General features: G+C 42.5%; 2 protein-coding genes across 6 annotated transcripts in view; one reads left to right on the top strand and one right to left on the bottom strand.

Annotated features, from left to right (window-relative positions):
• Window positions 1-2,195, bottom strand: part of MRRF (mitochondrial ribosome recycling factor) — a 52,704-nt gene extending 50,509 nt beyond the window's left edge. For all 3 annotated transcript variants that reach the window (XM_047699416.1, XM_047699418.1, XM_047699417.1), the window contains exon 1: window positions 2,002-2,195. In XM_047699416.1, coding sequence (XP_047555372.1) covers window positions 2,002-2,195 — 194 coding nt within the window. The remainder of the gene's footprint in view (window positions 1-2,001) is intronic.
• RBM18 (RNA binding motif protein 18) lies at window positions 2,093-23,022 on the top strand. 3 transcript variants are annotated; one of them, XM_047699419.1, is made up of 6 exons: window positions 2,093-2,225; window positions 5,137-5,265; window positions 12,378-12,504; window positions 15,846-15,932; window positions 17,572-17,657; window positions 20,985-23,022. In XM_047699419.1, exons 2-6 carry the CDS (start codon window positions 5,153-5,155, stop codon window positions 21,142-21,144), a joined length of 573 nt encoding a protein of 190 aa, XP_047555375.1. In that variant the 5' UTR covers window positions 2,093-2,225; window positions 5,137-5,152; the 3' UTR covers window positions 21,145-23,022. The 3 variants fall into 3 exon arrangements, with proteins under 3 accessions (XP_047555375.1, XP_047555378.1, XP_047555377.1); XM_047699422.1 differs by having other exon boundaries at window positions 2,095-2,225; window positions 5,147-5,265; XM_047699421.1 differs by lacking the exon at window positions 2,093-2,225 and adding an exon at window positions 2,380-2,521.
• Window positions 23,023-24,140: the final 1,118 nt, after the last annotated feature.

Below are 24,140 nucleotides of genomic sequence, written 5' to 3'. Positions count from 1 at the left end.
AATTTTAAAAAGAACTAGATGAGGGATACAAAGCCCACTGTCCATTGTCCCAGCAACCTCTCCAAATTTGGCTGTATATTAGCTTACAATATACACATTTTTAATATTCTCACATTTCTCACGTGTATTATCTGATAACTATTTGTCATTACCACCCACATTTTACACATAAGCACACTGATTTTTCATTTCCTAGAATGTTCCTTTTCTGCTTCAAGGTCTTCAAACATATGGCTAAAGTTGAATCTGCTTGGAATGATCTTCCCCCGCCTCTTTAATGAACTACCTCCCAGATTTCTTTCAGATTTCAGCTTAAGCATCGCTTTCTCAGAGGATGCCTTCTCTGGCCATCTCCTCCAACCCAACTAGATCAAATGTCCTGTAGCCCATTTTTGTTAACACCTTACTCTTCTTCATAGCACTTAAACAAAATTAGCTAATATTTGCGTAGTTATCTGATCATTGCCTAATTCCCTCCACAAGACTATAACCATCACAAGGACGATCTATGGTTATCTTGTTCACTGCCATACCTCTAGGACCTAGCACAGTCCCTAAACACAGAAGACACTGAATACAAGTGATGAATACATGAACGAAAGTCTAGAAAGAGTAAGTCCTTGCCCAAGGTGACAATTATGGTTCAAGATTTGGAATCTAAGGCTCAGACTGAAGGTCCTGGGGTCTGCTTCTCCACGGTGCTTCGGTGATCTCTTGGTTTGCCAGATTTTCCACATATAGGAGAGTATGTTCTCTAAATTCAGGGCCATGTAAAGGTGTTTATAGCAACTGACTATATAGATGCTATACTATTCATAGTATCACAACTGTAGTATAGAATCATGTCCCTGACATAGCCAAAGGAGGATAAGACACTTTAACAGGTAGAGAAAGAGCTTTTGCCTAAGAGCTAGAAGGTATGAATCCCAATATTTCTATTTCCTCTCTCCTGCCAACCATCTTCTATAGATTCATAACCACCTGTACTCAAAAAGCATCTGTGCCAGCTCTACGACCAACATATGACTTCTGTCAAATCATTTCTCCCACCTAGGTTGTGTTTCCTCAACTGTAAAATGAAAGGTCAGACCAGATTCTGGGTAGTGCAAAGGAGTGTAGTCAATGGAAAACAGCACCTAAGTTAGAGAAGACCTGGAAAAGAGTCTTGGCTCTAACACTTCCTCGATATGTAACTTGCATTAGGTCGAACTCTCTGGACCTCAAATTCATCTGTAAAAATGTAGATGACAATACTATTTGTCAGGGTTACCAGGACGATAGAATGAGACAAGGGCCGCAGAAACATTTTGTAACTAGAGAACAGATACTGAAATGGTAACTGCTCGCCGAGGGAAGACACAGAGTAATGGTTAAAAGTTGAGGTTTTAGGGGCGCCTGGGTGGCTCAGTGAGTTGGGGCCTCTGCCTTCAGCTCGGGTCATGATCCCAGGGTTCTGGGATCGAGCCCCGCATCGGGCTCTCTGCTCAGAGGGGAGTCTGCTTCCTCCTCTCTCTCTCCCTACTTGTGATCTCTGTCTGCCCAATAAATAAATAAAATCTTAAAATAAAATAAAATAAAAGTTGAGGCTTTGTAATTTAAGCTCCATCACTTACTAGCCGCACATCCCTGGTAGTTATTTCCCTGAGCTTCCATTTCTTCATCATGGGGCGGGGGAGGGGGTGGAATAATACCTACTACCCTGGGAAGATTAAATGCTCCTGCCAAATAGTGGGCTAGTAAGTAGTGGCTACTATTGAGTGAGCTCCCTCCCCCTCCGCCATCCTCGAAGTCCCTAGCTGATGGGCCAAGCCCCGCCCCCACCCCATGAAACTCTCTGGGAAGCGACAGGTCCCGCCCCCAACCTTAAAGGTCAAGCCGGACTCGAATGGAACCGGTCGGGGGACAGCGATCAGACTCCCTAAAGTCCCCAGAAATCTTTGAGTAGAAGTCTCTGGCACCCGGACCCAGCGCGCGCCTCGAGGCTGTGCAGAGGCCACTCACCAGCTATCGCCCAGGTTACTAGGAAAAGACCTACGCGGCCCCGGTGACGGCAGCGGCGCGGGCGCCATGACGTCACGGGGCGGTGCGGCGGCGCAGACGTAGCGCGTCACCGACGGCCTGGCAGCGGGCGGCGGTGAGGCGTACGCGCTTGGTGGGCCGTCGGGCCGCGGAGTCGGGATCTGCTTCTGGGGCATGAGCCGAGGGGACGACGCCGAGGCCAGGAGGTGAGTCCGGCCGCGATGCGCCCCTGCACCCCAGCGTCGGCCCCGCAAGGGGCTCGCAGAGGAGACTGCCCTAGCAAGACGGCTTCTCAGGCCCCGCCCCGGATTGTCCCGCCGCTAGCCCGGAAATAACAATCGGAGAAATGACCCATCGCGTCTGGGAATTCGCGGCCAGGAATCGGGAAGCCGGAATTCCAGGCTTGACCCTGCCGTTACCGTTAGCTTTAGGAACGAGTGGCTTTGGTTCTCTGGACTTCAGTTTCCCCGTATGATTTTTCCTGCTTTCCAGGTTGTTGCAGGTCAGCTGCGAAAATAGATTACAGCGTTTTGTGAGCTCTGTTAATACAGGGGGTTGTCGCCATTGCAAACCCAAAAGATTTTGATAGTCGCATGCCATCTTGATCTCATTACACTTTATCGTTCCTCAAAAGGCCCCGTGCTGAGCTGTCACAGATAAACTGTCTCATTTAAGCTTAACGACCCACGAGTTAGGGATAATCGTACCCATTCTAGAAAGGAAGAAGAAACGGAGGCTCCAGGTGGAGCCTCATTCATTCATTCAGTAAATATTGAGCACCAGCGACGAGCCAGGCAGTATACTAAGTGTTGGGGATAGAACTATGATCAGGATAGGTAGGGCCCTGCCATGTAGAAGCAAGCTTACATTCTAGAGAGGGAAATAGAAAATGGAATAGGAAATAATATTGAATTGGCATTACATGTAAAGGAAAGGTGGCTTTGATACAAACTAACAAGGAGCTCAACCCTTAGGGAATGCTTTTCTGAGAAGACATTTATTAAGCCATGCAATAACTGGGTACAAAAGCCAGAATTTGAATATAGATCTTTTGGCCCCATATCCTGTACTCTTGCCACTAAAACTTGGTACTTTCCGGTGATATTAGGTAGTTGTTGGTATTGCTGTTTTCAGACATGAGAAAATCAGGAGGTTCTATCATTGAAGCCTCATCTGAAATGTCACGTTCTGGAGAGAGGCCTTCCCTCTCCACTAATCCTGAAGTAGTCCAACCCCTATCTCGCTGTCAAATTACCTTGCTTAATTGTGTTTGCAGCTGTCAGTAATTACATCTTGCTGATTTATTTTCGTTTTCTTTTGTCCCACCCCTCTTCCAAATACAAGCATCCCTAGTGGGGACCTTGTCTGTTCACTGCTTTGTCTCCAGTGTCCAGACAATGCCTAGAAATAGCTCATTTTTTTGTTTGTTTATTAAATGAATGAGTGATCTGTAGGAAAATTGGAGGAAAGGAAAGCAGGGAGAAGACAAAGTGTTTCTCCTCCTCTGTTTCCCCTCCTGAGATTCTGTTTCTGTGTGTTTCACCTTTTCTCTCAGGAGGTAAGAGCAAGATCTATAGCTTATTCGTTTCTCTATTCAGCACATAGCCCTGGGCTTAGAAATTAGCAGTTGCTTATCAATGCATTGCTGAACAGATTGAGCATGGGAGTGAGAGAGAAAGAAAAATACCCTCACACGTGGGGCTAGAAAACTTGTTCAACGAACAGTTACTTAGGGCCCACCGTGTGCCAGACTTCATAGGCTCTGCTGAGGTGAATAAGAGATAATGACATGTTCAGTATATGTCACCTGTTGTTTTTAGGACACAGTTCCTGCAGCACTGACCTCTGAGGCACATCTGCTTACATGACACATGGTTCGTATGTGTATTCTAGTTCTGAAGTCTGGCACAACCTGCTGTCTTCCCCGCTCTTTTTTCTTTCTCTACCACATTATACATTTGTTAAAGCTTTATTTTACATCTGTCATCTCAGTTTTAGCCCTCAGCAACCTTAAGTTACAAGCAGGGCAAGGTTTAGTATGTAGAGATGAGGAAACAAACTTAGAGAGCAGTGACGTCCAGTGGAAATGCCAAAATTTGAAACCAGGTCTTCTTGACCCCCAGGTTTTTTCCCTTGCCTCTACCATCATAACCCTCATCCTCCATTTTTGGTTGTGAGATGAGTCATTTCAGGATGAAAGACTAGTAATAATTTAAACTAACTTTACTTGAAAGCTTCTTGGGTGTGATGCAGCATTCTTAACGCTTTGGGTGTGTTAACTCAGTAAATCCACACAACTTTTATTAGGTGTTGTTCCATTTCAGAGATGTGGAAACAGGTAAAGACTGGCAGAGTAACTTGAGCAAGGTCACACAGCTAGTAAATGGGGCAACTGGAATGACGAAGGAGGAGTTAGTTTCTTCTTCTGAGTCTCTCCCGTAATATTAAACGTGATGCTAGTGAACATTTATTGGTCGCTGGCTGCTGTTAGATGCAGTGTTTAATGATTTTAAATGCACTGTCTCTCATCTTCACAACAGCCCTGTAAGATAAGTACTGTCCTCGCCATTCCTCGTATGTATGAGGAAATGGAGGCCTAGAATGTTCAGGTTATTCACCAAGTCACACAACCCGTTTTCAAACCGATTTCTAACTCCAATATCTACAGCTTTAAATTTCCTAGATGGCCTCTTCCATGAGGAAGACATGTATGCTGCTCTTTCACACCCATCTCCTTTTGTGCCATTAACACTCTTCTTTCTGGTGATTTCCAAGACTTATTTTGGGGTGACGATTTTTAAACTGGAGTATCATGTAGTAATAGAAAAGAGACTTTGGCCTCCTGCCCAGTCTGCCTCTGGCTTCAGAAGAGGAAAATTAGTTTCTGTACACAGAACCCCGCCCCTTTCACCTTAAATGGAAGCTTTTGCACTCTGGCTGCCAGAGGAGCTGTCCCAAGGGAACTGGTGCTGGGGCCCTGGTTGTGGAATGACCGGGGCCTTTGAAGAACTGGCCAAAGCTTGCCCTCCTTGAATAAATGTTTGTTGAATTGAATTTGAAGCCTCATGTTCACACAGTGTTGCTCCTCTCCTGCCTGAATGTTCACATTTCCTTTAGTTTTTCATAGAGATTGATGGAAGCAGAAACCAAAACTCTTCCCCTGGAGAACGCATCCATCCTTTCAGAGGGTTCCCTGCAGGAAGGGCACCGGTTATGGATTGGCAACCTGGACCCCAAGATCACAGAGTGAGTCTGAGTCATCTTAAATCATTCCCTTACCACACTGGGATGTTTGCACTGATAACGTTCAGAAGAATTTTCAAGAGATTCAGGATATATTTTGGCCCTTTTGTTTATGTTTTAATTATCTTTGAAGGGTATGTGCTTTTGTTATTAACCTGTTATGCTCACATTTTTCTCACATTTGAACTCTTCTGCAAGAACATAGGCTTGGGTATGGTTTAAAACATATACCTCTTTTTTTCTGTTGGCCAAAAATGTTTTCCCGTTTTCACCAATTTGAATCCTTGTACCCGGTGACTATAGCACATTATTTTCTAGAATCAGCCCACGGCATACTCTTATTCCTCAAAATGAAGGAACAAGCGGGAGAAGTCTCTGTATCTTCACAAACAGGCAGAGGGTACCACTCGATTGTAATTCATGTGAAGCAGCCATGGAACCACAGAAGGTCAGAGCTGGAAGGCATCTTAAAGATCACATCAGTCCCTTTGGTTTTCATTCAGTCATTATGATACGAGTACTTGTGTGCCAAGTGTCATGCTAGGCAGTGCTCAGACGTTTTAAATCTGAGGAACCTTGTCTTAAAGTAACCAGAACCTGTTTTTAAAATAAAAACTCAGAGCTGCTCTGATTAAAGATTGGGGAGAGGTCCACCCAAAGCCTTTTGGCAACCACTACCCTTTCTTTGGTGCTAAGTTAGTTATAGGACTCCATGGAGCACACTTGAAAACCTCTGATATGATCCAGCTCTCTTATCCTACAATAAAGGAAACTAGGTCCTAAGACATGGAAGTACCTTATCCAGGATAACAAAAGCAGTTAAATTGTCCTGACTCCCCACTCTTTGTACTCTGGCCATTATAATGGAAAGCAGTCCCTTAGCAGAGTGAATTAAGGGGTTTTTTCCTTCTCCCTGTTGCTCAGTAGATACCGGGCTATGGTTGGTGGCAGGATGGTTAAGGAGTGAGTAGATCGGGCTCTGAGGGATCAGTGCTTAAAGCAAACCTGGAGTATGCCATCAATCCTAGAAGTTACCCCCTTTGGAATAGTGTTAAAGGTAGGGCGAGGGAAACAAGAGAATCCACTTACTTGACTCTAGGATGAGAAGAGGTATATAGAGGGTTGGGATTGGGAGAAGGAAGGAGATGTGGACTAATGGGTCAGGATCATAACAAAGTTTAGTTCTTTAATTCTGCTCAAGTTCAGATCAGCTAAATATAGATAACTTTGGGTCCCTCTAGCAATTATGATGCCATTTAAGATACGTTGTCCCCATGTTATGTTACCTTGGTCACTGGGGCTCTGGAATATGAACTGTGCATTTATTTTGGTTCTCTTTATGGTTCATGGCTTTGAGGATGAATGTGTGAATCAGCCGAGCCTCTCAATCATGTCTGTTGATCAGAGAAGCTGTTTCCATCATCTAAAACCCAAGCTGTGAAAGGATGCTCCCGAGGTGTTTTCTATTCCCACCTCTGCTCGTCTGAATGGAAATCTGGGGCGTGGAAACACTTCATTGTTTTGGCTGCAGTTCACCATAATGAGGCTTGTTCTGATTGTGTCCTGTTGCTTGATAGGAAGGTTCAAATGGGCATCTGCCACCTCAGTTTGTGTCATAAATGAATGTTTTCTTCAGTTAGAGCATTATCAGGAATATTGAAACAAAACTTTCCTACTGGTATCTCTGCCCTTTTTATGTCAAGGCGAAGGTGGGCATAACGTGCTGAACAGCACATCATGGCTTCTCAGGGTCTACCTGTGGCTTCCCCACCTCTGTGTCATCTGCAATTTTGTTCACTGTTTTTCTTCTCTGGATTCCTTATGTTAAAACATTTTCTCTGCCAAACAAACTGATTTGTTAAATAGTAATAAATTTCTTTTTAAAGATACAGCTACCAGGGGCGCCTGGGTGGCTCAGTGGGTAAAGCCTCTGCCTTAGGCTCAGGTCATGATCCCAGGGTTCTGGGATCAAGCCCCGCATCAGGCTCTCTGCTCAGCAGGGAACCTGCTTCCCTTCCTCTCTCTCTGCCTGCTGCTCTGCCTACTTGTGATCTCTTGTCTGTCAAATAAATAAATAAAATCTTTAAAAAAAAAAGAGAGGAAAAAAAGATGCAGCTACCAGTCATAGCTATGGTTAGCATGAAATACTTATTCATGTTGATTTGTGTTTGTTATTTTGTGGTTGCAGTATTCACCATCTCATGGCCATGCTAGCTGCCAAGTACGACCAAATAGGTCTTAGAGGTTTAGCTTTAAGGGAGTAATGATGTATTATTCATGGAGGTAGCAGATCCCAAACCCATGTTCTTTATAGCCTATTCTGATTCCTCCCAATTCTGTTACATTTCATATTTCTAACCTATAAGGTGAGAATGTTCAACTAATGATCTACACATTTCTTCTAGCTCTGGTACTGTATTAGTTCCTCTTATTTAAACTCATAACATTGTTGTGAGTCAAGTAGAAGATATAATATTTTCCTTGTATTTATTTATTTATTTTTAAGTAGGCTCCATACCCATCATGGAGCTCAATGCAAGACTTGAACTCACGACCCTGAGATCAAGACTTGAGATTAAGAGTCAGACACACTTAAGCAACTGAGCCACCCAGGTGCCCCTTTCCCTGTTCTTTGGGACAGGAAGAGTTAAGTAGGTTGACTTAGTATACTGAAAAGTAGTTAATGATGGGACTAACTCCTGTTACCTAATTTAGTGCTCTTTGCGCAGATATTCTAATAGTCCACATAACAGAAAAATCATAACCTAAAGTATCCTATTTGAAATTTTAAAATGTATTGAATACTGTTAGGCTGAAAATAAATTTTAAAAAATTAAAAAAAATTTTCACAAAAATAAAAATAAAATAAAATGAAATTTTAAAATGTAAGGACTTCTTTTAAATTGCTGTGGGACCCAGTCTTACCATAGGGTAAAAACAGTACCTCCATATACCGTTGCTAGTGCCTGCAGCAGAGAAGCCAAAAAAGTTAATGTCCTTAGACATTGTCTGTTTTCCACACTGGTTTCCTCTGAAAGGATTAATGCTGGCTCTCTTTTTCAAACATTAAATGTGCTGTATGGGAAGCCAAATTGGTAGCCACTGCACAGCTCATAAGGAGAAATGAAGAGCAAGGGGTGCCTGGGTGGCTCAGTGGGTTAAGCCTCTGCCTTCGGCTCAGGTCATGATCTCAGGGTCCTGGGATCCAACCCTGCATTGGGCTCTCTGCTCAGCAGGGAGCCTGCTTCCTCCTCTCTCTCTCTGCCTGCCTCTCTGCCTACTTGTGATCTCTCTCTCTCTCTCTCTGTGTTAATTAAATAAATAAAAATCTTTAAAAAAAAAAAAAATGAAGAGCAAAGCCAGCAGAGATTCTAAAAGATGGGACATTCTAAGTAGAGGGTATAAGTAGAAGTAAGAAAGAGTGGGTGAGCAGAATATCAGGAGGACCTTTTTGACTAAAGGAGAGGTTGAATACTAAGTGATAGTGAAAACAGTAATTGGGTAGATAGAATACTATCAGATTAAGACAGGGTCTTTAAAATTTACTCAGACAAGAAATTTGAATTTCTTGTGGAAGAGACTTGCTGTGGGTGTTTAACAGGATACTGACAACATGAAAGTGCTGTTTTAGTGGGGAAATGAGACATCAGTATGTAGAGTGGGTTGGAGGAGCAAAGACTAACAACGAACATTAGCTAGAAGAGACTGCCAGAAACTAGGCCTGTCTATCATCTAGGTAGAGACAATGAACTTGGAAGTCAGTCTAAGAGATGGTGTAAGAGATGAAGAACATGATTGAAGAACAGAGAATTGAGGATGACCCTGATGTTTCTTGCCTGAGAAATGGAGAATCGTGTCGACACTGACCGGTGGAATAGCTGGAAAGGGCATCTGTTTGTGGAGGGAGGTGGTCAGTGTGGGTTATACAAAGTAAATTTAAAGGCAGTGGAGAGCCATCCAGGGGGAAATGTCCTTCTGAGGTCGAGTTTCAGAGATGACTAGAGCATGTGCATGGATGTGGGAGAACAGTGTGTTTACCCCCAAAGAAACCCTGGCTTTCTCACCCTTTTCCTTATTTTTCCATTATGATTCATGCTTCTTTTAATGCCTTGGTTTGCATGAATCAGCCTTTACTGTTCGCTACTTAAATTTGAAACCCAGTGACACTATTTAATAACATACAGAACAGAGAACATAAAGACCTAGCAAATAATAATTTCTGTAAGTTTATAAAAAAATTTTTTGCTAAAATTATGCATTTAAAATAGTCCTGTCATTTCACTGACTTCCCATTGCCTACCATCAAACTGAAATTCCCTCACTAAGGACACCAGCGTCCTTCACAACCTGTCCCCTGCCTGCCTTTCAGCCTCATTGCTGAACTGCCCTACCCCCACTCTTTTCCAATAGAGCAGACTCTTTTTCACCTTTATGTCTTTGTACCTGATATTCACTAATAACCATGCCCCCTGCACAATTGGGCCTTTCATCTGTGTGCTCATGTACATACCTCTGTGTGCAAATATCATAGTGTTTTGCAATTTTTTGATCGCATACATCTCTCCTCTAACCAGGATGTGAGGTCCTTGAAGGCAGGGTTCTAGTTGTTCAAGTGCCTAAAACAGTTTTTGACAAGTAGTAGGTGTCTATTTTAACATCTGTGTAAATTAATTACTTCTGTGCCATTAGGCAGGAAGGCCATTTTCAAGACCCAATATGGAAAGCACTAAGTTGCAGAAATATGTTGGGACTGGTGTACTAGCTCCTGAAGCTACAGGGCCCACGTTTCATTAAGCGAAGCAAGGCTCTGATGAGTAGTAAGCCCTCCCATACTTCAGCAACAGATGAAAGTGCTTGCAGATGTGAAAGCAAGATTCTTCAGGCTTTTTTCACTATCAGAGCTTGCAGTCCTCATCTCCAGGAAGCAAAATAGTAAACATTTCATTCCTTTTGTTTCGGTGTTCCGATAATTTCAAGAAATTATCAAACAAGGAAAGAAATCCTGGAGAAGTTGAAAGACAGTCCTAAGCAGATGTTCCTGGAATCTTAAGGTCGCACTCTTCGGGCAGAATGTATTTGTTAGCTTTTCAAAGAATAATCTGTCGGCATTTTTTTTTTCTGAGTAAATTAAAATTCATTTCCTAGGAAATGCCGATCGCCTTACCTTCCTGCTATTAAGCAGAATGGAGCTGATGAAAAGATGACCAGCCCACAGTAGCCCTTAGATTGTTTTTTAGAAAAATGGGTTTGACCCACCATTCATGGCAACTAACACATGGGCATAGTAAGTGGCAGATGTAGCTGTGAGTTGAAGACCCAGGGGAGGGGCGCCTGGCCAGCTTAGTCAGTGGAGCGTGCAACTCTTGATGGCAGGGTCATGAGTTCGAGCCCTAAATTGGATGTAGAGATTAATTAATTAATTAGTACATAGAGATTAATTAATTAGACACCCAGGGGAGACTCTTCCAGCCCATCTGTCTGCATTTGAGAGGTTCACCCTTACTGTATGCCTAATCAAAAATCAAGTAAAACCAGAAATTTGCACTTGAGGTATCTCTCTTTCCCCTGAAGGATCACCTCCTACATCCTCACTAGCAGCCGAAGTCTCCTGATGGGAGTTGAGAATTTAAAATGTAGGGGGTTACAGTTGTTTTCCCTTTCAAAACCTGTCTAAAGACCAGATTAATGTCCACAGTATGCCTTGGGATCCTTGTATCCTGCCCCAGTGCAAGACCTGTATTATGTCTTCCTTGCTCCACTGTCAGGCACCTGATCCAGGATAATGGGCTTGCTTGTTGATGTGCATTTGTATGAGATTTAATATATATAGCTTATGATCCACTTCATATCTTTCTGCCTCCCAAAGGAGATTCTTACTCAAGAATAAAATCTTGATGAGTTTCTCCTAGAAAACAATGTGAATATAAATGTGGCTGTAACGACAGCTTTACTGACTCCCTGTGGGGTAGAATTCCCAGTAATAACAGATTTAGCATGTGGGCTGATACCTTTTTAGTATCACAGGGACAGCATTGTTTAGAGAAAGCCTTGACTCCATTTGAATAGTGTGGAGGATGCCAGGAGGAAGGCCAAAGGAAAAGGAAACGGGAGAGCTGTTGGTTTGTCTCACCCTTACATCAGATGACAGGAAGTCGGAATTGAGATTGGCCACAGCAACCTGTTAAGGCCACATCTGTTTGAATAACTTAGAAGCTCTATAGAAACCAAATAAGTTTTAGAGAAAGGAATCCAAGAGAGGATGAGGGGCGGAATGGCAAATAAGAGCTAGGGGTGAACCTCCTGCCTGGAAAAAAATTCTTCCTGGGCCATCCCTTTTCTTTAATCGATCGTGCTCCAAAGTGTAAGCTGTGTTAAAGCAACTGAAGTGGCTTAGTTACCCACAACTGGGTGATTTATAGGACTGGCCAGGTTCCCCTGCCCTCCGGGAGACTAGCCTCCGGCACATTGTGGTTCCGCATTGTCCCTAACATTCGGTCACATCAGGGATCGAAACTCACAGGCACTTACGGAAAGGCCACTAGCTGTGGTTTGGTTTTTGGCAGAGCTTCTCACAAGTGCAATTCGAAGCTAATGATTAATTATGGAATGTATTACAGAAGTCCTCCAGAGTTGTTTTTCTGTTTGTGTGAGTGTGTATGTGTTTACTACTTTATGTATTTTTGAAATAGGGTAGGTTTTGGCATTTGGAGTGTGGGTCTATGTTCCTGATGGAGTTGTAGTTATGCACAAATACTAGTTCATTGCCAAGAAATTTTAAAAAAAAATAAAGCAACACTGTCTTTTGAGCTTTTCTCCAAAAGAAAAGCACATGGTGCTTGTGGGCCAGACAGCTGTTTGTTAGGTGTGGCTTTTTGTTTGGTATTTTTGTGCTGGACAGACGCATAGCCATGACAGTTCGAGTTCCCATTCCAAAGACAAGCAAACACGTCTGTTTGCCAAATAAGCTAACGCAGCAGTTTGGAAAAAGGCAGGGGGTGGGGGTGTGAGATTTCCCCCCACCCAGGGTAAATTATCTCCTGCTTTTATCTCATGCTTGAGCCCGAGTGGCTGTCCCAGTGCCCAGAGTGTGCTCACGGGCTGTGATTTCTCTGCAGATACCACCTCCTCAAGCTCCTCCAGAAGTTCGGCACAGTCAAGCAGTTCGACTTCCTCTTCCACAAGTCAGGTGCATTGGAGGGGCAGCCCCGCGGGTACTGTTTCGTGAACTTTGAAACAAAGCAGGTAATGGAACCTCTCCCCTTTCATGGTGTTTCTTATACTCCCCCACTTCTTGCTGAATCTCTCTCGACTGCTCAGAATAGCGGTGCCTTGCGGGCAGGAGCCGGTCAGGTTCCTCTCTGTGTGCCTTGCTGTGCATCCTGGAGGAGACCCTCGGTATACGAAGGAGTGAACAGCTTTCAAAATCTCCCCTCCCCAGGCTCCCGGTCTCAGGCGGCTGACCTACTTTTCTGACCAGATGCTTTGGGGTGCCCACATTAAGCACATGGACATCCTCCTCCCTGTTCTGGTTTGTTTGTTCCTTTAGTGGCAGGCCAACAAAGCCTCCTTTTCTTTCAATAGTTTTGCCCCGTGGTGCAGAAACCCTCCCTGTGTGTGGTGAGCCACCCACAAACTCTTTTATTTTGATTTCTTAAAAATGTACCCTTCTTCTCAGTGTCTCAGAACAACTGCATACGGATTGGAATATATAGGAAGGAGGAGAGCTTTCAGCTTCAACCATGCTATATATGTGTATCTTCTTGCAGTAGCATTATATCTGTCCTCTGGGTGGACATGCCTTGATAAAGAAATTGAATTTGAATGTTATTAAATACAGACATACTGTTTAATATCCTCTATAACTTTATTCGTCATGTGGAAAGACTTTGCCTAGTTATTGTTGCATTAATAATCTATTTGGATGTTTTTCTTGTTATAAAAGTAATATTTATTAGTTGTAGATGAAAATACAGATCGGTGACTTCCCTTAATCAGCCCAATACCCAGAAATAATCACTGTTAATATTTAGTTATAGATCTTTCTTTACATTCACATGTGCACACACACGTATGGCTTAGAGCACAGAAAGATTATACCATCCTGTTTACCACTCAAAGTATTAAGAATTTTCTGTTCTCTAGTACATATCCAGATAACTTTCTATATCATGATACTGTATATCCAGATAACTTTGTGTATCGTGTTACTGTGGTTTCACCAGTGTGACTACATATTTGTAAAACTTCACTGATAGAGCTTTAGTATATACATTTTGTTATATGTAACTTAGACCTCAATTTAAAAATGAATCAACATCGGACACCTGGGTGGCTCAGTTGGTTAAGCGACTGCCTTTGGCTCAGGTCATGATTCTGGAGTCCCAGGATCGAGTTCCAGGGGATCGAGTCCCACATCAGGCTCCTTGCTTGGCAGGCAGTCTGCTTCTCCCGCTGACCCTCCCTTCCCCTTCTCATGCTCGCTCGCGCGCACGCTCTCTCTCTCTCTCTCATATTCTTTTCCTCTCAAATAAATAAATAAAATCTTTAAAAAAAATTTTTTTTAAATGAGCCGACATAATTTTTGATAACCGTGCAATATTTCATCATAGGAATATATAGTAAGTTATTTGACTCGTCCCCGACTGTTAGCTATTTAAGTGGTCCCCAGGGGCTCACGAGTATAAACTGTGTTAGTGAATATCTGCACGCCTGTGGTTATGTTCACATATACGTGTATCCACGGAAATGGGGAGGCGTCAACAAAGTCCTTGCATACTTCTGGATACGACTGCCAGTTGCCTTCAAGCGATGACGTGTCACGATGTTCTGAGACTGTATGAGAGTGTCATTTGTCTTTATCTATGCTGGGATTCTTTCAGTTTCCTCTAACTTTTGCAGATGAGATCGGCCCTGAGGGATACATTGCTGTTCTAAATGGGGGGACTGGAAGGATGCTGTGTGTGGTTAGCATTTTTTTTCTTGTTTTTTTTTTTTTTTTTTGAGAGAGAGAGAGCGAGCACAGGCAGACAGAGTGGCAGGCAGAGGCAGAGGGAGAAGCAGGCTCCTCACAGAACAAGGAGCCCGATGTGGGACTTGATCCCAGGACTCTGGGATCATGACCTGAGCCGAAGGCAGCTGCTTAACCAACTGAGCCACCCAGGCGTCCCTGGTTAGCATTTTTAAATAGTTTTTTCTTCACTAATGATAGAGTGTGATTTAGCAGACAGCTAAAGTCAGTGGTCATGCTGGGCTAGATGTTGGTTTTGAAACACTGGATTATAAGTCACAAAGCCTAGCTTCTGCTGCTGGCTCTTTCATTTATCAACTTGGGGCCCATCTCTTAACCTCTTTTGGCCTCAGTTTTCATTTAAAAATTGGGATTAAAAATACCTTCCTTACCTTCCAGGAAGTTGAGAGAATAGATAAGGGAATATAGGAAAGTACCATTGGCCTTTAATCATGGTGTTACATACATGAACTCTGAAGTGACATACAGAGATTGGAAATTTTGGGGGGAAACATTTATCCCCTTGCTGGTGTCTTATGACTGCTAATGCTGTACAATCAATAGAGAGTACCACGTAAATTCTAATCAACTAGATTAAACTTGAAGAGTAAAACATCTCTAATCTGTCTCTGTAACTGCTAAGCAAGGATGTCAGTGACTCTCCAGTGGATGACACCTAGTGAGTCTCAGATATTTGTTGAATGTCCTGCTGGCGAGCTCCAGAGGGATGAGAGGATCACCGGTAACACCAGACTGGGAAATCTGCCGCTGTCACACTGCGGTCTCAGATAGGTTCGTCTTGTTCCTCTTCCTGTTCCTTCGGGGCTTCTTCACCCGCTGGTAAACGTGGGTTATGCTTGGCCAAATGCCTCTTGGATACAAATGGAGCCGAGAAGGTTTGGCAGGATGGAAAAGTACGACCAGGCTTCCTGGGAATGTCCTAGAGTGACTCTTACCCAGCTTCAGGAATTCCTTTTAACCTTGTTGCTCCTGTCTGTGATAGGGAAAGGGTCAGGGAACTTTTGGCTCCAAAAGCCAGGTGCGTAGATTGGCTCACACAAATACCTTGCTCACAGGCTCTTTGACTCACTCCTGCTTTTTCCGGCCTGGTTTCCTTCACTCCCATATCGTTTGAAGCCGTTACTGTTTCTCGCTTTGGATCCAGAGTATAAGCCCTAGTCTGGGGTACAGTTCCAAGGTCCCTGAAGGGAAGTAAATTTGTTACCACAGTGTATAGAAAGGTATCAACTAGTAAGAACAATCTGGTAACATTGCTTGATTGAGCGCTAGTCATATTACCCATATTTTATAGGTGAAGAGGCTAATATTCACAGAGATTAAGGGACCATTACACTGGCAATAAGCGACAGCCACCGTTTTTGTTTGACTGACTTTACAAAACTCATGCCCTTCCTGTTATTCTGCCTTTTTTCTTTATTGTACACCCTTTGCAAGCTGTTTATCAAAGGCAGTCTGGTTAGGATTGCAGCCATCAAAGCTGGTGCGGCCCTGTGAGATACGTACAGCTAATTAGGCATTTGAATTTTTGGCTAACATCCGTCCCTTTCCCGGACAGGAAGCAGAACAAGCCATCCAATGTCTCAATGGCAAGCTGGCTCTGTCCAAGAAGCTGGTGGTACGGTGGGCTCACGCGCAAGTGAAGGTAAGTCTGCTGGGCTGGAAAGACAGTACCGAGCTCACCCGAACTGAGTTTTCCAGAAGATAGCTGTCCACTTTACCCGTTTGCATCCCAGCCTCTTCACATCTGGAGCATACTTTGGTCTCCTACTTGTATTTACCATGTGTGTTGCCAGATTTTTCTTTTGAGAAACATCTCAGGAGGGATTAAGTTCCTTCATTGTTTCTCTCCACATACCCCCAGATTCTGTTTTTGATTGATTTTTCCATGTGGCTGGTGTGTATACTCAGACCTCTATCATGTTTTTGGTGGGGGATGTTCTTTGGAGGAGAAAAATGTATTTATTTTTAAAAATTAGTTGCTTTCGGCATTATTAGACTCTCCCCAGCCTCTCAGTCCTGTGGAGACTTTGAATATGTTTATCCTAAACGCTTGAGAAATGGGGAGTTTGTAGGAGTGCTTAAAGCACCGGCATCTCATTACTCCAGGGAGTTTGAGAGTTACTTGTGGTACTTTGCGGTCTGAATTGTCTCCAGAGCCCAAGAAGTGGCCAGTCGCCTTGTTCATCTTATAGCTGGTCTCTTGGGAGACTGCACTGGAAAAGATTGGGCCATTAAAAAAAAAAGAAAAGAAGAATGGCTTCTGTTTCACCTGGCCCAAGGTGCAAAAGTCTGGGGACTGGAACGATCCCAAGAATTGGTTCTCTTCCTTTATGGTGGGGTCTTGACAGACCTGCCTGTAAAGAGGTCTGTGGCAATGAAGATTGGAGCTTCAGTCTTTAGCTATAGGAGCATGAAGCACTTGTGCTCAGGGTCCAAAGTGAAAAACAGCTCAGACAGTTTGGGTCCTTATGAGGGTCTCAGGTCATCACGGAGCCTTCTCAATTTCTAGGACACATTGCCTTCAAAATAGAAACAACAGAGAATTGCCAAATGCTTTTTTACTCAAAGGAAAAACAAGTCTCATTTGCCAGACTGACTTTCCTTTTCTCATTCTGTGTCTCATTGAAGAGACACATAACACAAATCATCCTTGTTTCTGTCTTTCATTTGAGATCTCAATACCTTGTGGTTCTCTTCTCCTACAAGTCTTTTTGACCACAGGCTCCTGATTACTCTTTAGTATTTAATTTACTTTTTATAAGAGGTGTATAATTATCTGACATCAAATTAAACTGCCTTTTGCCATAGGATGTTTTCTCCATCAGTGGCTGAAAGCTCTTAATACTTTGCTTCTCTAGTCAGGCCTGTTGAGAGTTGAATGTTATGCTTGGTACTTTGCAAAAGTCTAGCCAAATTTTTAAGTGTTTTGAATAAAGCAAAGTAAATATTGTAAGAGGTGATATGTGACAGTTAAAACAAGAGTGTAGGAGGGCAATCGTATTGTGTATTTATACCATCTGTGAATTTGAAAGACGAGGTTCTTTCCCTACCAAATAAGGAAGACTAGTGGCTAGAAGGGAGGCTTCTAAACTTCTTTTTCTAAATTTACAGCTTTTAGGCCAAAACCGTGTGGAGTTTTGCATTAACTCTAAACGTAAAGCAGTCCTCAGATGGTCTAGAAATACGCCAATGGTATGCTGGTGGGGTTGGAGTTTCTAAACTTACGCACTGCAGTAAAGGACTGGTTTTGCTCACCCAAGTGGTTTCCCTTTTTCTTTCAGAGATATGACCATAACAAGAATGATAAGATCCTTCCTATCAGTCTTGAGCCATCCTCAAGCACTGAGCCCACTCAGTCTAACCTAAGGTAAGATGGTGTACTACAGAAAGACACAAGTATTCAAGAGCGTGAGCCCCTTCTTCACTCCAAGCCTTTTTTCATACTTCAGTGACTCTTTAGACTCTGAATTCAGGATAGAATGTACTAACTTTTGACGTGTTGAGAGATGTGTTCAGTTAATGTCCAGAAGGCGTACATACCCTCTCCTTGCACACCCCTAAGATCACGTACTTGCAGAATTCATGCACTCAGAAAAGGCTGGATGGACCTGCCACATAGGAGCCAGTGTGCTAGGCGCTGGAAACCAAGGTATGTCAGACAGTCCTTACCCTAAAAAGAAGCCTTTTCATGAGGCCTGAAGTCTCATTGGCGTTTGTCATTGTCCACTACTTCCTCTCCAGCTGTGAGTTCCTTTACCCAGAGTACCTTCAGTCTCTCTGCTGGCTTCTGTGACAGCAACAGTGTTGCTTCTAGTGTGCACACGTTGTCAGTTACTTCTTCGGAGTTAATTCAAAACAGAAGGAACGAAGGCCTGGGTGGAGAAAGGGGAAGTTAAGTGGATGGTTGAGCAGAAGTAGAGGGTTTTGGGGTTTTGTGGTTTTTTTCCCCCTGCGTTATAGCCTAGGGAGAAATTTTAACAATAGCACCATCCAGGATTTATTGAAGTTACTCTAAATCAGGCACTGTGCTAAAGACTTCACATGCCATATGTCATTTAATTATAAAAATTCTGGTAAAAGGACTGTAATAGTCATCTTTTACCTCTAAGGAAGCTGGCACTTAGCAAGGTAAACTATCTTGGCCAAGATCGCACAGGTAGCAAATAGCAGATTCCAGATTCAAAGCCAGGCCTCCTGGACTACAAAAGTCAGTCTTTGACTTACTACTTCAAAGAAACTTCATGCTGCAAACGCAGGGATACAGTCCTGAAGCCTATTGCAAGGGAGGGAAAGCAGATAGGTGAAGGAGCATCCATGTCCTGAAAGGGTTAGAAATCAGCATGCAGTCGCAAAGTCAGGAAAATGATGCCTATTTGGATGGAGGACCAGACAGCAAACAACCTTTCTTGTGTATTTTCTGCGCCAAACGAAACAGATTTGTGAGCATCTCATTAAGCTGCAGGGAAGGGTGACCCTGAAATGTTTTCAGGAGTGACAAAGTTAGCAAAGTAAAATTAATTTGATAGTTAATAGTTTAATATCATTGATTAATTTTTTAATACTTACTAAAATATTGGACTTAATATTTGATAAATTATTATATATCATATATTATAAATAAACTTACTAAATTTAATGTTTATAGTAAATATTAAATGTAATAGTTAATATCATTGATTTCTTAATTTTGTTCTCTTTTACTATTTTCTACTCCCAGAAATAAAAAAAAAACATATGATGACTTTTGTAGATTCACTGGGAACCATATTCCCTTGGTGATCACAGATTTTAGAAATCTGATTCCTCTTGGGAAGAGACCATGCATTTATGCTTGGAGCTCTACATGTTACAGTGATGTGTCTTTAGTTTTCTTTTTAGTGTTTGCACTTACATTAGACAGTCTAGTGTTTTACATTTATTTTGTAATCCAGAGAACCTCAGCTTACATCTTTGTATTAGCATCTATACCTAATTAGAGAAAGCTGTTTTTTCATGACTCCTACAGAACAGCGGCTGGCAGTCCCGCTGATGGAGGAGGTACTGGAATGCATCTTGATAATACCTTGGTGTTCTTTCTAATTGTAACGTAGGTGGTTGATTCTGCACTGGCCGTGTAAAGTTAGGTGTGTGTGCAGCAGGTGCACACTTTCTGAGGATCTCTAAAAGGCCATTGTAACGTTCCCTTCCAAGTTTCTCTCCCTGTCTGTACACCACTGACAGCATCGAGAATGGAAAGGGAACCATGGGTCATAGAATACCCACTGCCTGAGGGCTTTGCATTCTGGTCCCAGGATGGCAGTCGGAAGGGAATTCCTCCCAACTTGTGCAGTGTCTCCTCACCCCTTCTCTCTAATTCAGGTGCTCAGCTCCCAACCTGATGGAGAGGAAAGAGCAAGGGCTTTGGTGATAATATACCAGGTTTGAATCCTGGCTGTGCTGTGCTGTTAGCTGTGTGAACCCGGGGCAAATGACTCCCTCTCTGCATGTGTTTCTTTATCTGTAAAGTGTGGCTATTACCACAAGGACTAGAAACAATATAGGTGAAATTCTGGGCCCAGTGCCTGGTTCATTGTATGCACTCCATAAATGATTGCATCTAGAAACACCTATTTGTTAGTAAAAAGAGATCTTGTAGGATTTCCGGGGTGTATTTTCCATCATTATTCAGTGATTCAAAAAGTGGTGCATTGTAGTAGTTCATAGCCTTGAGTCTCAGCTCTCCCACTTACTGGCTGCATAATACTAGGCAGGCTGACCTTCCTGTGCCTCGGTCTTTCGTCTGCAAAATGAGGAGCGTGACCTACCTTATAGTGTTGTTTTCAGTCCTACAGGAATTATTTTATTTTTTTAATTGTGGCAAAAGACACATAAAATAGCATTTACCATCTTAATCCATTTTGGGTGGACAGTTCAGTGATACCAAATACATCCGTAGTGTTGTACAACCGTTACCACCATCCTTCTCCATCATTCTTTTCATCTTGCAGAACTGACACTCTATGCCCATTAAATAATAACTTCCCATTCTCGCCTCTTCCAAGCCCCTGGAACCCTCCATCCACTTCATGTCTATGATTTTGACTAGTCTAAGTACCTTAGACAAGCGGAATCACCCAGTATTTTATCTTTTTGTGACTGGCTTGTTTCCCTTAGCATAACGCCCTCAAGGTTCATCCGTGTTGTAGCATATGTCAGAATTCCCTTCCTCTGTAAAAGCCCAATAATTTTCCAGGGTATGATACGATACCACATTTTGCTTATCCATTCATACATCAATGAGCACTTGGGTTCCTTCTACATTTTAACCATTGTGGCTAATGCTGCTGTGAACACACGAGTGTACAACATCTCTTCCAGACCCCACTTTCAGTTTCTACATGAATTACTTGAGTGCCCACTATCTGCCTAGTACTAAGGTGTCAGACAGTGTTTGTGTCTGAAGATTAAATGTGGCCACATGCGAAGTACCTAACGGTGTCTGAGTTTTTAGTAAACATTTAATAGATGGTTTAGGTTTGATCTCTTTCTTAAAATGTTACTTGGGTGTGTGTTTTACGTGACATATTTGCATATTCATATTTGAGTTATCTTGTTGCCTCTGTGATATGCATAAAAGGCACAAGGAAGATGAGATGCACACGTATTTCCTGAGTGCACCCAGGCCCACTCTGATCCTCTGCTGTCCTTTTTCCAGTGTCACTGCAAAGATAAAAGCCATTGAAGCAAAGCTGAAAATGATGGCAGAAAATCCTGATGCAGAGTACCCAGCAGCACCTGTTTATTCCTACTTTAAGCCTCCAGATAAAAAAAGGACTACTCCTTATTCTAGAACAGCTTGGAAATCTCGAAGATGATGGTTATGAATTATTGCGGCAGCAAAAGCAAATTGGTCTCCACACCCGAATTTCTCTGCCTTTGTACTTTGTCGATGTGAATGGCACTACCCAACAGAGCACAATCACATGTTAGCGTTTGGTAACGTAACATTTTTGGATGTTCTCATGGATGTTTCTTCCCTGAAGTATGTGTGGAATTGAGCATCATCCAGAATAAATAGGATTGTATCCAAAATTGTAATTTGAACACTGGGATGCTCTGGTTGGCTGTTTTGTTTGGATTTGTAACTCCAGAAACATATAGTATGCCAGAGAGAAAGGCAAACATAAGAAATGTTTATTATTTAAATCAGGAAACTGACGTTATTAACGTCCGTCTTTCAAAAAAAAAAAGTGTTTTTCTATGCTCAAATGTCTTTACAACATAAAGAAAAAGTAAGAGGGAGGGAAATAGATTTTGAATCATGTTGAGAACTATTGTTCCGGAATTTATTATGGAAATCCCTTCAACTGGACTAAAAAGAAAAAGTTCTTGGCAAAAGGGAGCTGATTCTTTGAGCATATGTTGTGGTAATCTGTTTAAGAATTATGGTTACTGTTTCAAAATCCCAGTTAGGAAAACATGGTGTATATCTTAACATTGTCTGCATCAACAAAGCTGTAGATTCAAATATAGCATTTTATACCACAACGGAAGTTCTCTTTGGAAATCCAGTCTTTATTCTATAGTGATCATTTTTTTAAAAATCTAAATAATCCTGCCTTCTATAATACCAAATGTTGTTATTAACATGGGACTTTTAAAATTGCACTTACTGCATGAGATTGTTTTTTACAGCATGAGAATGTTCTATTTGGAATTGTATCATGGTCAATCTAAATAGAAAAAGCAAAATTTCTTGGAAAACCTAATTGTTGCTATATCTCTGTCAAGCATACTGTTTATTAATAATTATGTAGGGGGGTGTGTTGAAGAAATTGAACTGTCTTGTGCAGCTTGAGGAGAGGACATGCGGTGGACACAGAAAGTCAACGGAGCAGGCCCTGGTCTGGTGCCACCATTGTAAAATGACCTCCTGTTTTCTGTAGTTCTTAAAGGCTTCAAAGACTGCATGACTTTCAAATGACTCGTCCTTCATAGAACATACTTCTGCCCAGATACGTTTTGCCAGTTGGAATATCTTAACTATAAGAACAGAGGAAGAACAATAAATCCGCAGATGGGGGAGCGCGTTTCTGTCAGCAATTTGGGTGATTTTGGTGCCTGGTTGACAGGCTGTTCCACGGGGCAGCGCCTTTGCTTCTTGGCCAGGTAAATCATTCTGAGAGCGAGGCGCCATTCTTAGTGATTAGACACCTTACCGTGATCACTGCTCACAAGAGGAAGCTTTCACGTTAGGAATTCAAGTTTTCCTATGAGCATAAGTGAGTTGAAGACATTTGAACCAAATCTTGGGCATAGTAAGGATTCAGAGTTCACAGAACCGGTTCAGAGAAGTTTTCATCCCCTTTCCCAAGGTAAATCTTTTTAGTTATCTTTAGATATTAAATACTTTCTGCATTTATTAGCTCTGTTTATGATGCAAGTAACTCTCCTTCCATTTGAGGGATAGTTCAGGGAGATGGGAGCAATAATCTCCCATTTTTCTGGTGACTTCTTATGAGTACAGAATTCACCATTTTATCCTTACGTCCTCAAAGGGTATGGTGGAATAGGACTTAATTAATGCAAAATAGTCTCTATTTTTAATAGGAACCTAGAAAATACTTAACTTTGAATTATCTAGAATTGTTTCCTTTAGAAACCAGAGCTATTTATTTGTATTTAAAGCAATGTTTATTATTTGTACGGATTCTTAATTCCTCTGTGTGAATAAATGCAAGACAGTGTCTGTGCGGTTGTGTCTTCTCTCGTTTATTTTCTGGCCTAAAGACTACAGTTCTCTGGCAGGCTCATTTCCCCTCAGGACTTGGGTCGGCGTGTCCAGGCGGGGTGCTTTTTCTAAGTGCCTTCTCTGTAGAAGGCTCTCGCTAGAGGCAACCTCAGACCGTTCCCTCCACGCATCATGCCTGCCTACTTCTGTTGTCAGAGATGAGAAAGAGCCTAGTTGTTCCCACAGCAAACCCAACCATTTGAAAAGAAGCCATAAGTAGAAGTTCGTGAAACTATCACACTATGTTTGGTCCTTCTTCCAGAGCAGAGGTTTCAAAAAATAAATGTACGTGTCTTAAGTACACTGAAAGCAGCCTTGTATTGTATTGTAAAATACCAGCGTTAACTTGGTTGATCGACACACTGTTTGAAATTACAGGAGTGGGGGCGCCTGGGTGGCTCAGTTCATTAGGTATCTGGCTTCGGCTGGTCATGATCTCAAGGTCCTGGGATGGAGGTCTGCGTCGGGCTCCCTGCTCGGTGGGGAATCTGCTTCTCCCTCTCCCTCTCCCTCTGTCCCTCTCCCTGGCTCATGTGCACTCGCGCTCTCTCTCTCTCTCTCTTTCCCTCTGCGTTATCTTACATAAATAAATAAAATCTTGAAATTACAGGAGTGAAGAATTGAGGGAAATATTCAGGAAGGAGGTATGAGCTGTATCCGGAATCTCAGCTGTTTTATCAGATGCAAAATGTAACCCTAACCAGTGGACATTCTGTAACTGGCATCTTCCTGTTGGGTGAGAGGATCACATGAGGAAAGGTTTTTCAAAGCATGTCGAGAATAAGAGTTGTTGAAAACCAAATATTCCAGAGCTCCGTCCCCTGTCTATGAAGTTACATACAGTTGTTTTCTGAATCAGCAAATCTGTTATCTTTTTAATACTTGTATAAAAGGAACAAGATTAAGTCTTGCCTTATAAATTGAATGTTCAGTATTTCCTATGTGTAATCATTATGTTCCTAAAATACAATTTGATGCCAGAGTGCCTGGCTGGCCCTGTCAGTTAAGCATCCAACTCTTGGTTTTGGCTCAGGTCATGATCTCGGGCTTATGACCTCTCAGGGGGGAGTCTGCTTGATA

The sequence above is a fragment of the Lutra lutra genome, chromosome 13 (genome assembly GCF_902655055.1).
Source record: "Lutra lutra chromosome 13, mLutLut1.2, whole genome shotgun sequence".
NCBI classification, from domain to species: Eukaryota; Metazoa; Chordata; class Mammalia; order Carnivora; family Mustelidae; genus Lutra; species Lutra lutra.
The sequence above is the reverse complement of the archived record's forward strand: the minus strand, read 5'-3'. Positions and strand labels throughout refer to the sequence as shown.

Coding starts and splice junctions, on each gene's coding strand:
- RBM18 (XM_047699419.1), top strand. CDS start 5,153: ATGGAAGCAGAAACCAAAACTCTTCCCCTGGAGAACGCATCCATCCTT. Junction 5,266..12,377: donor CTGGACCCCAAGATCACAGA/GTGAGTCTGAGT, acceptor ATTTCTCTGCAG/ATACCACCTCCTCAAGCTCC. Junction 17,658..20,984: donor CCCACTCAGTCTAACCTAAG/GTAAGATGGTGT, acceptor TCCTTTTTCCAG/TGTCACTGCAAAGATAAAAG.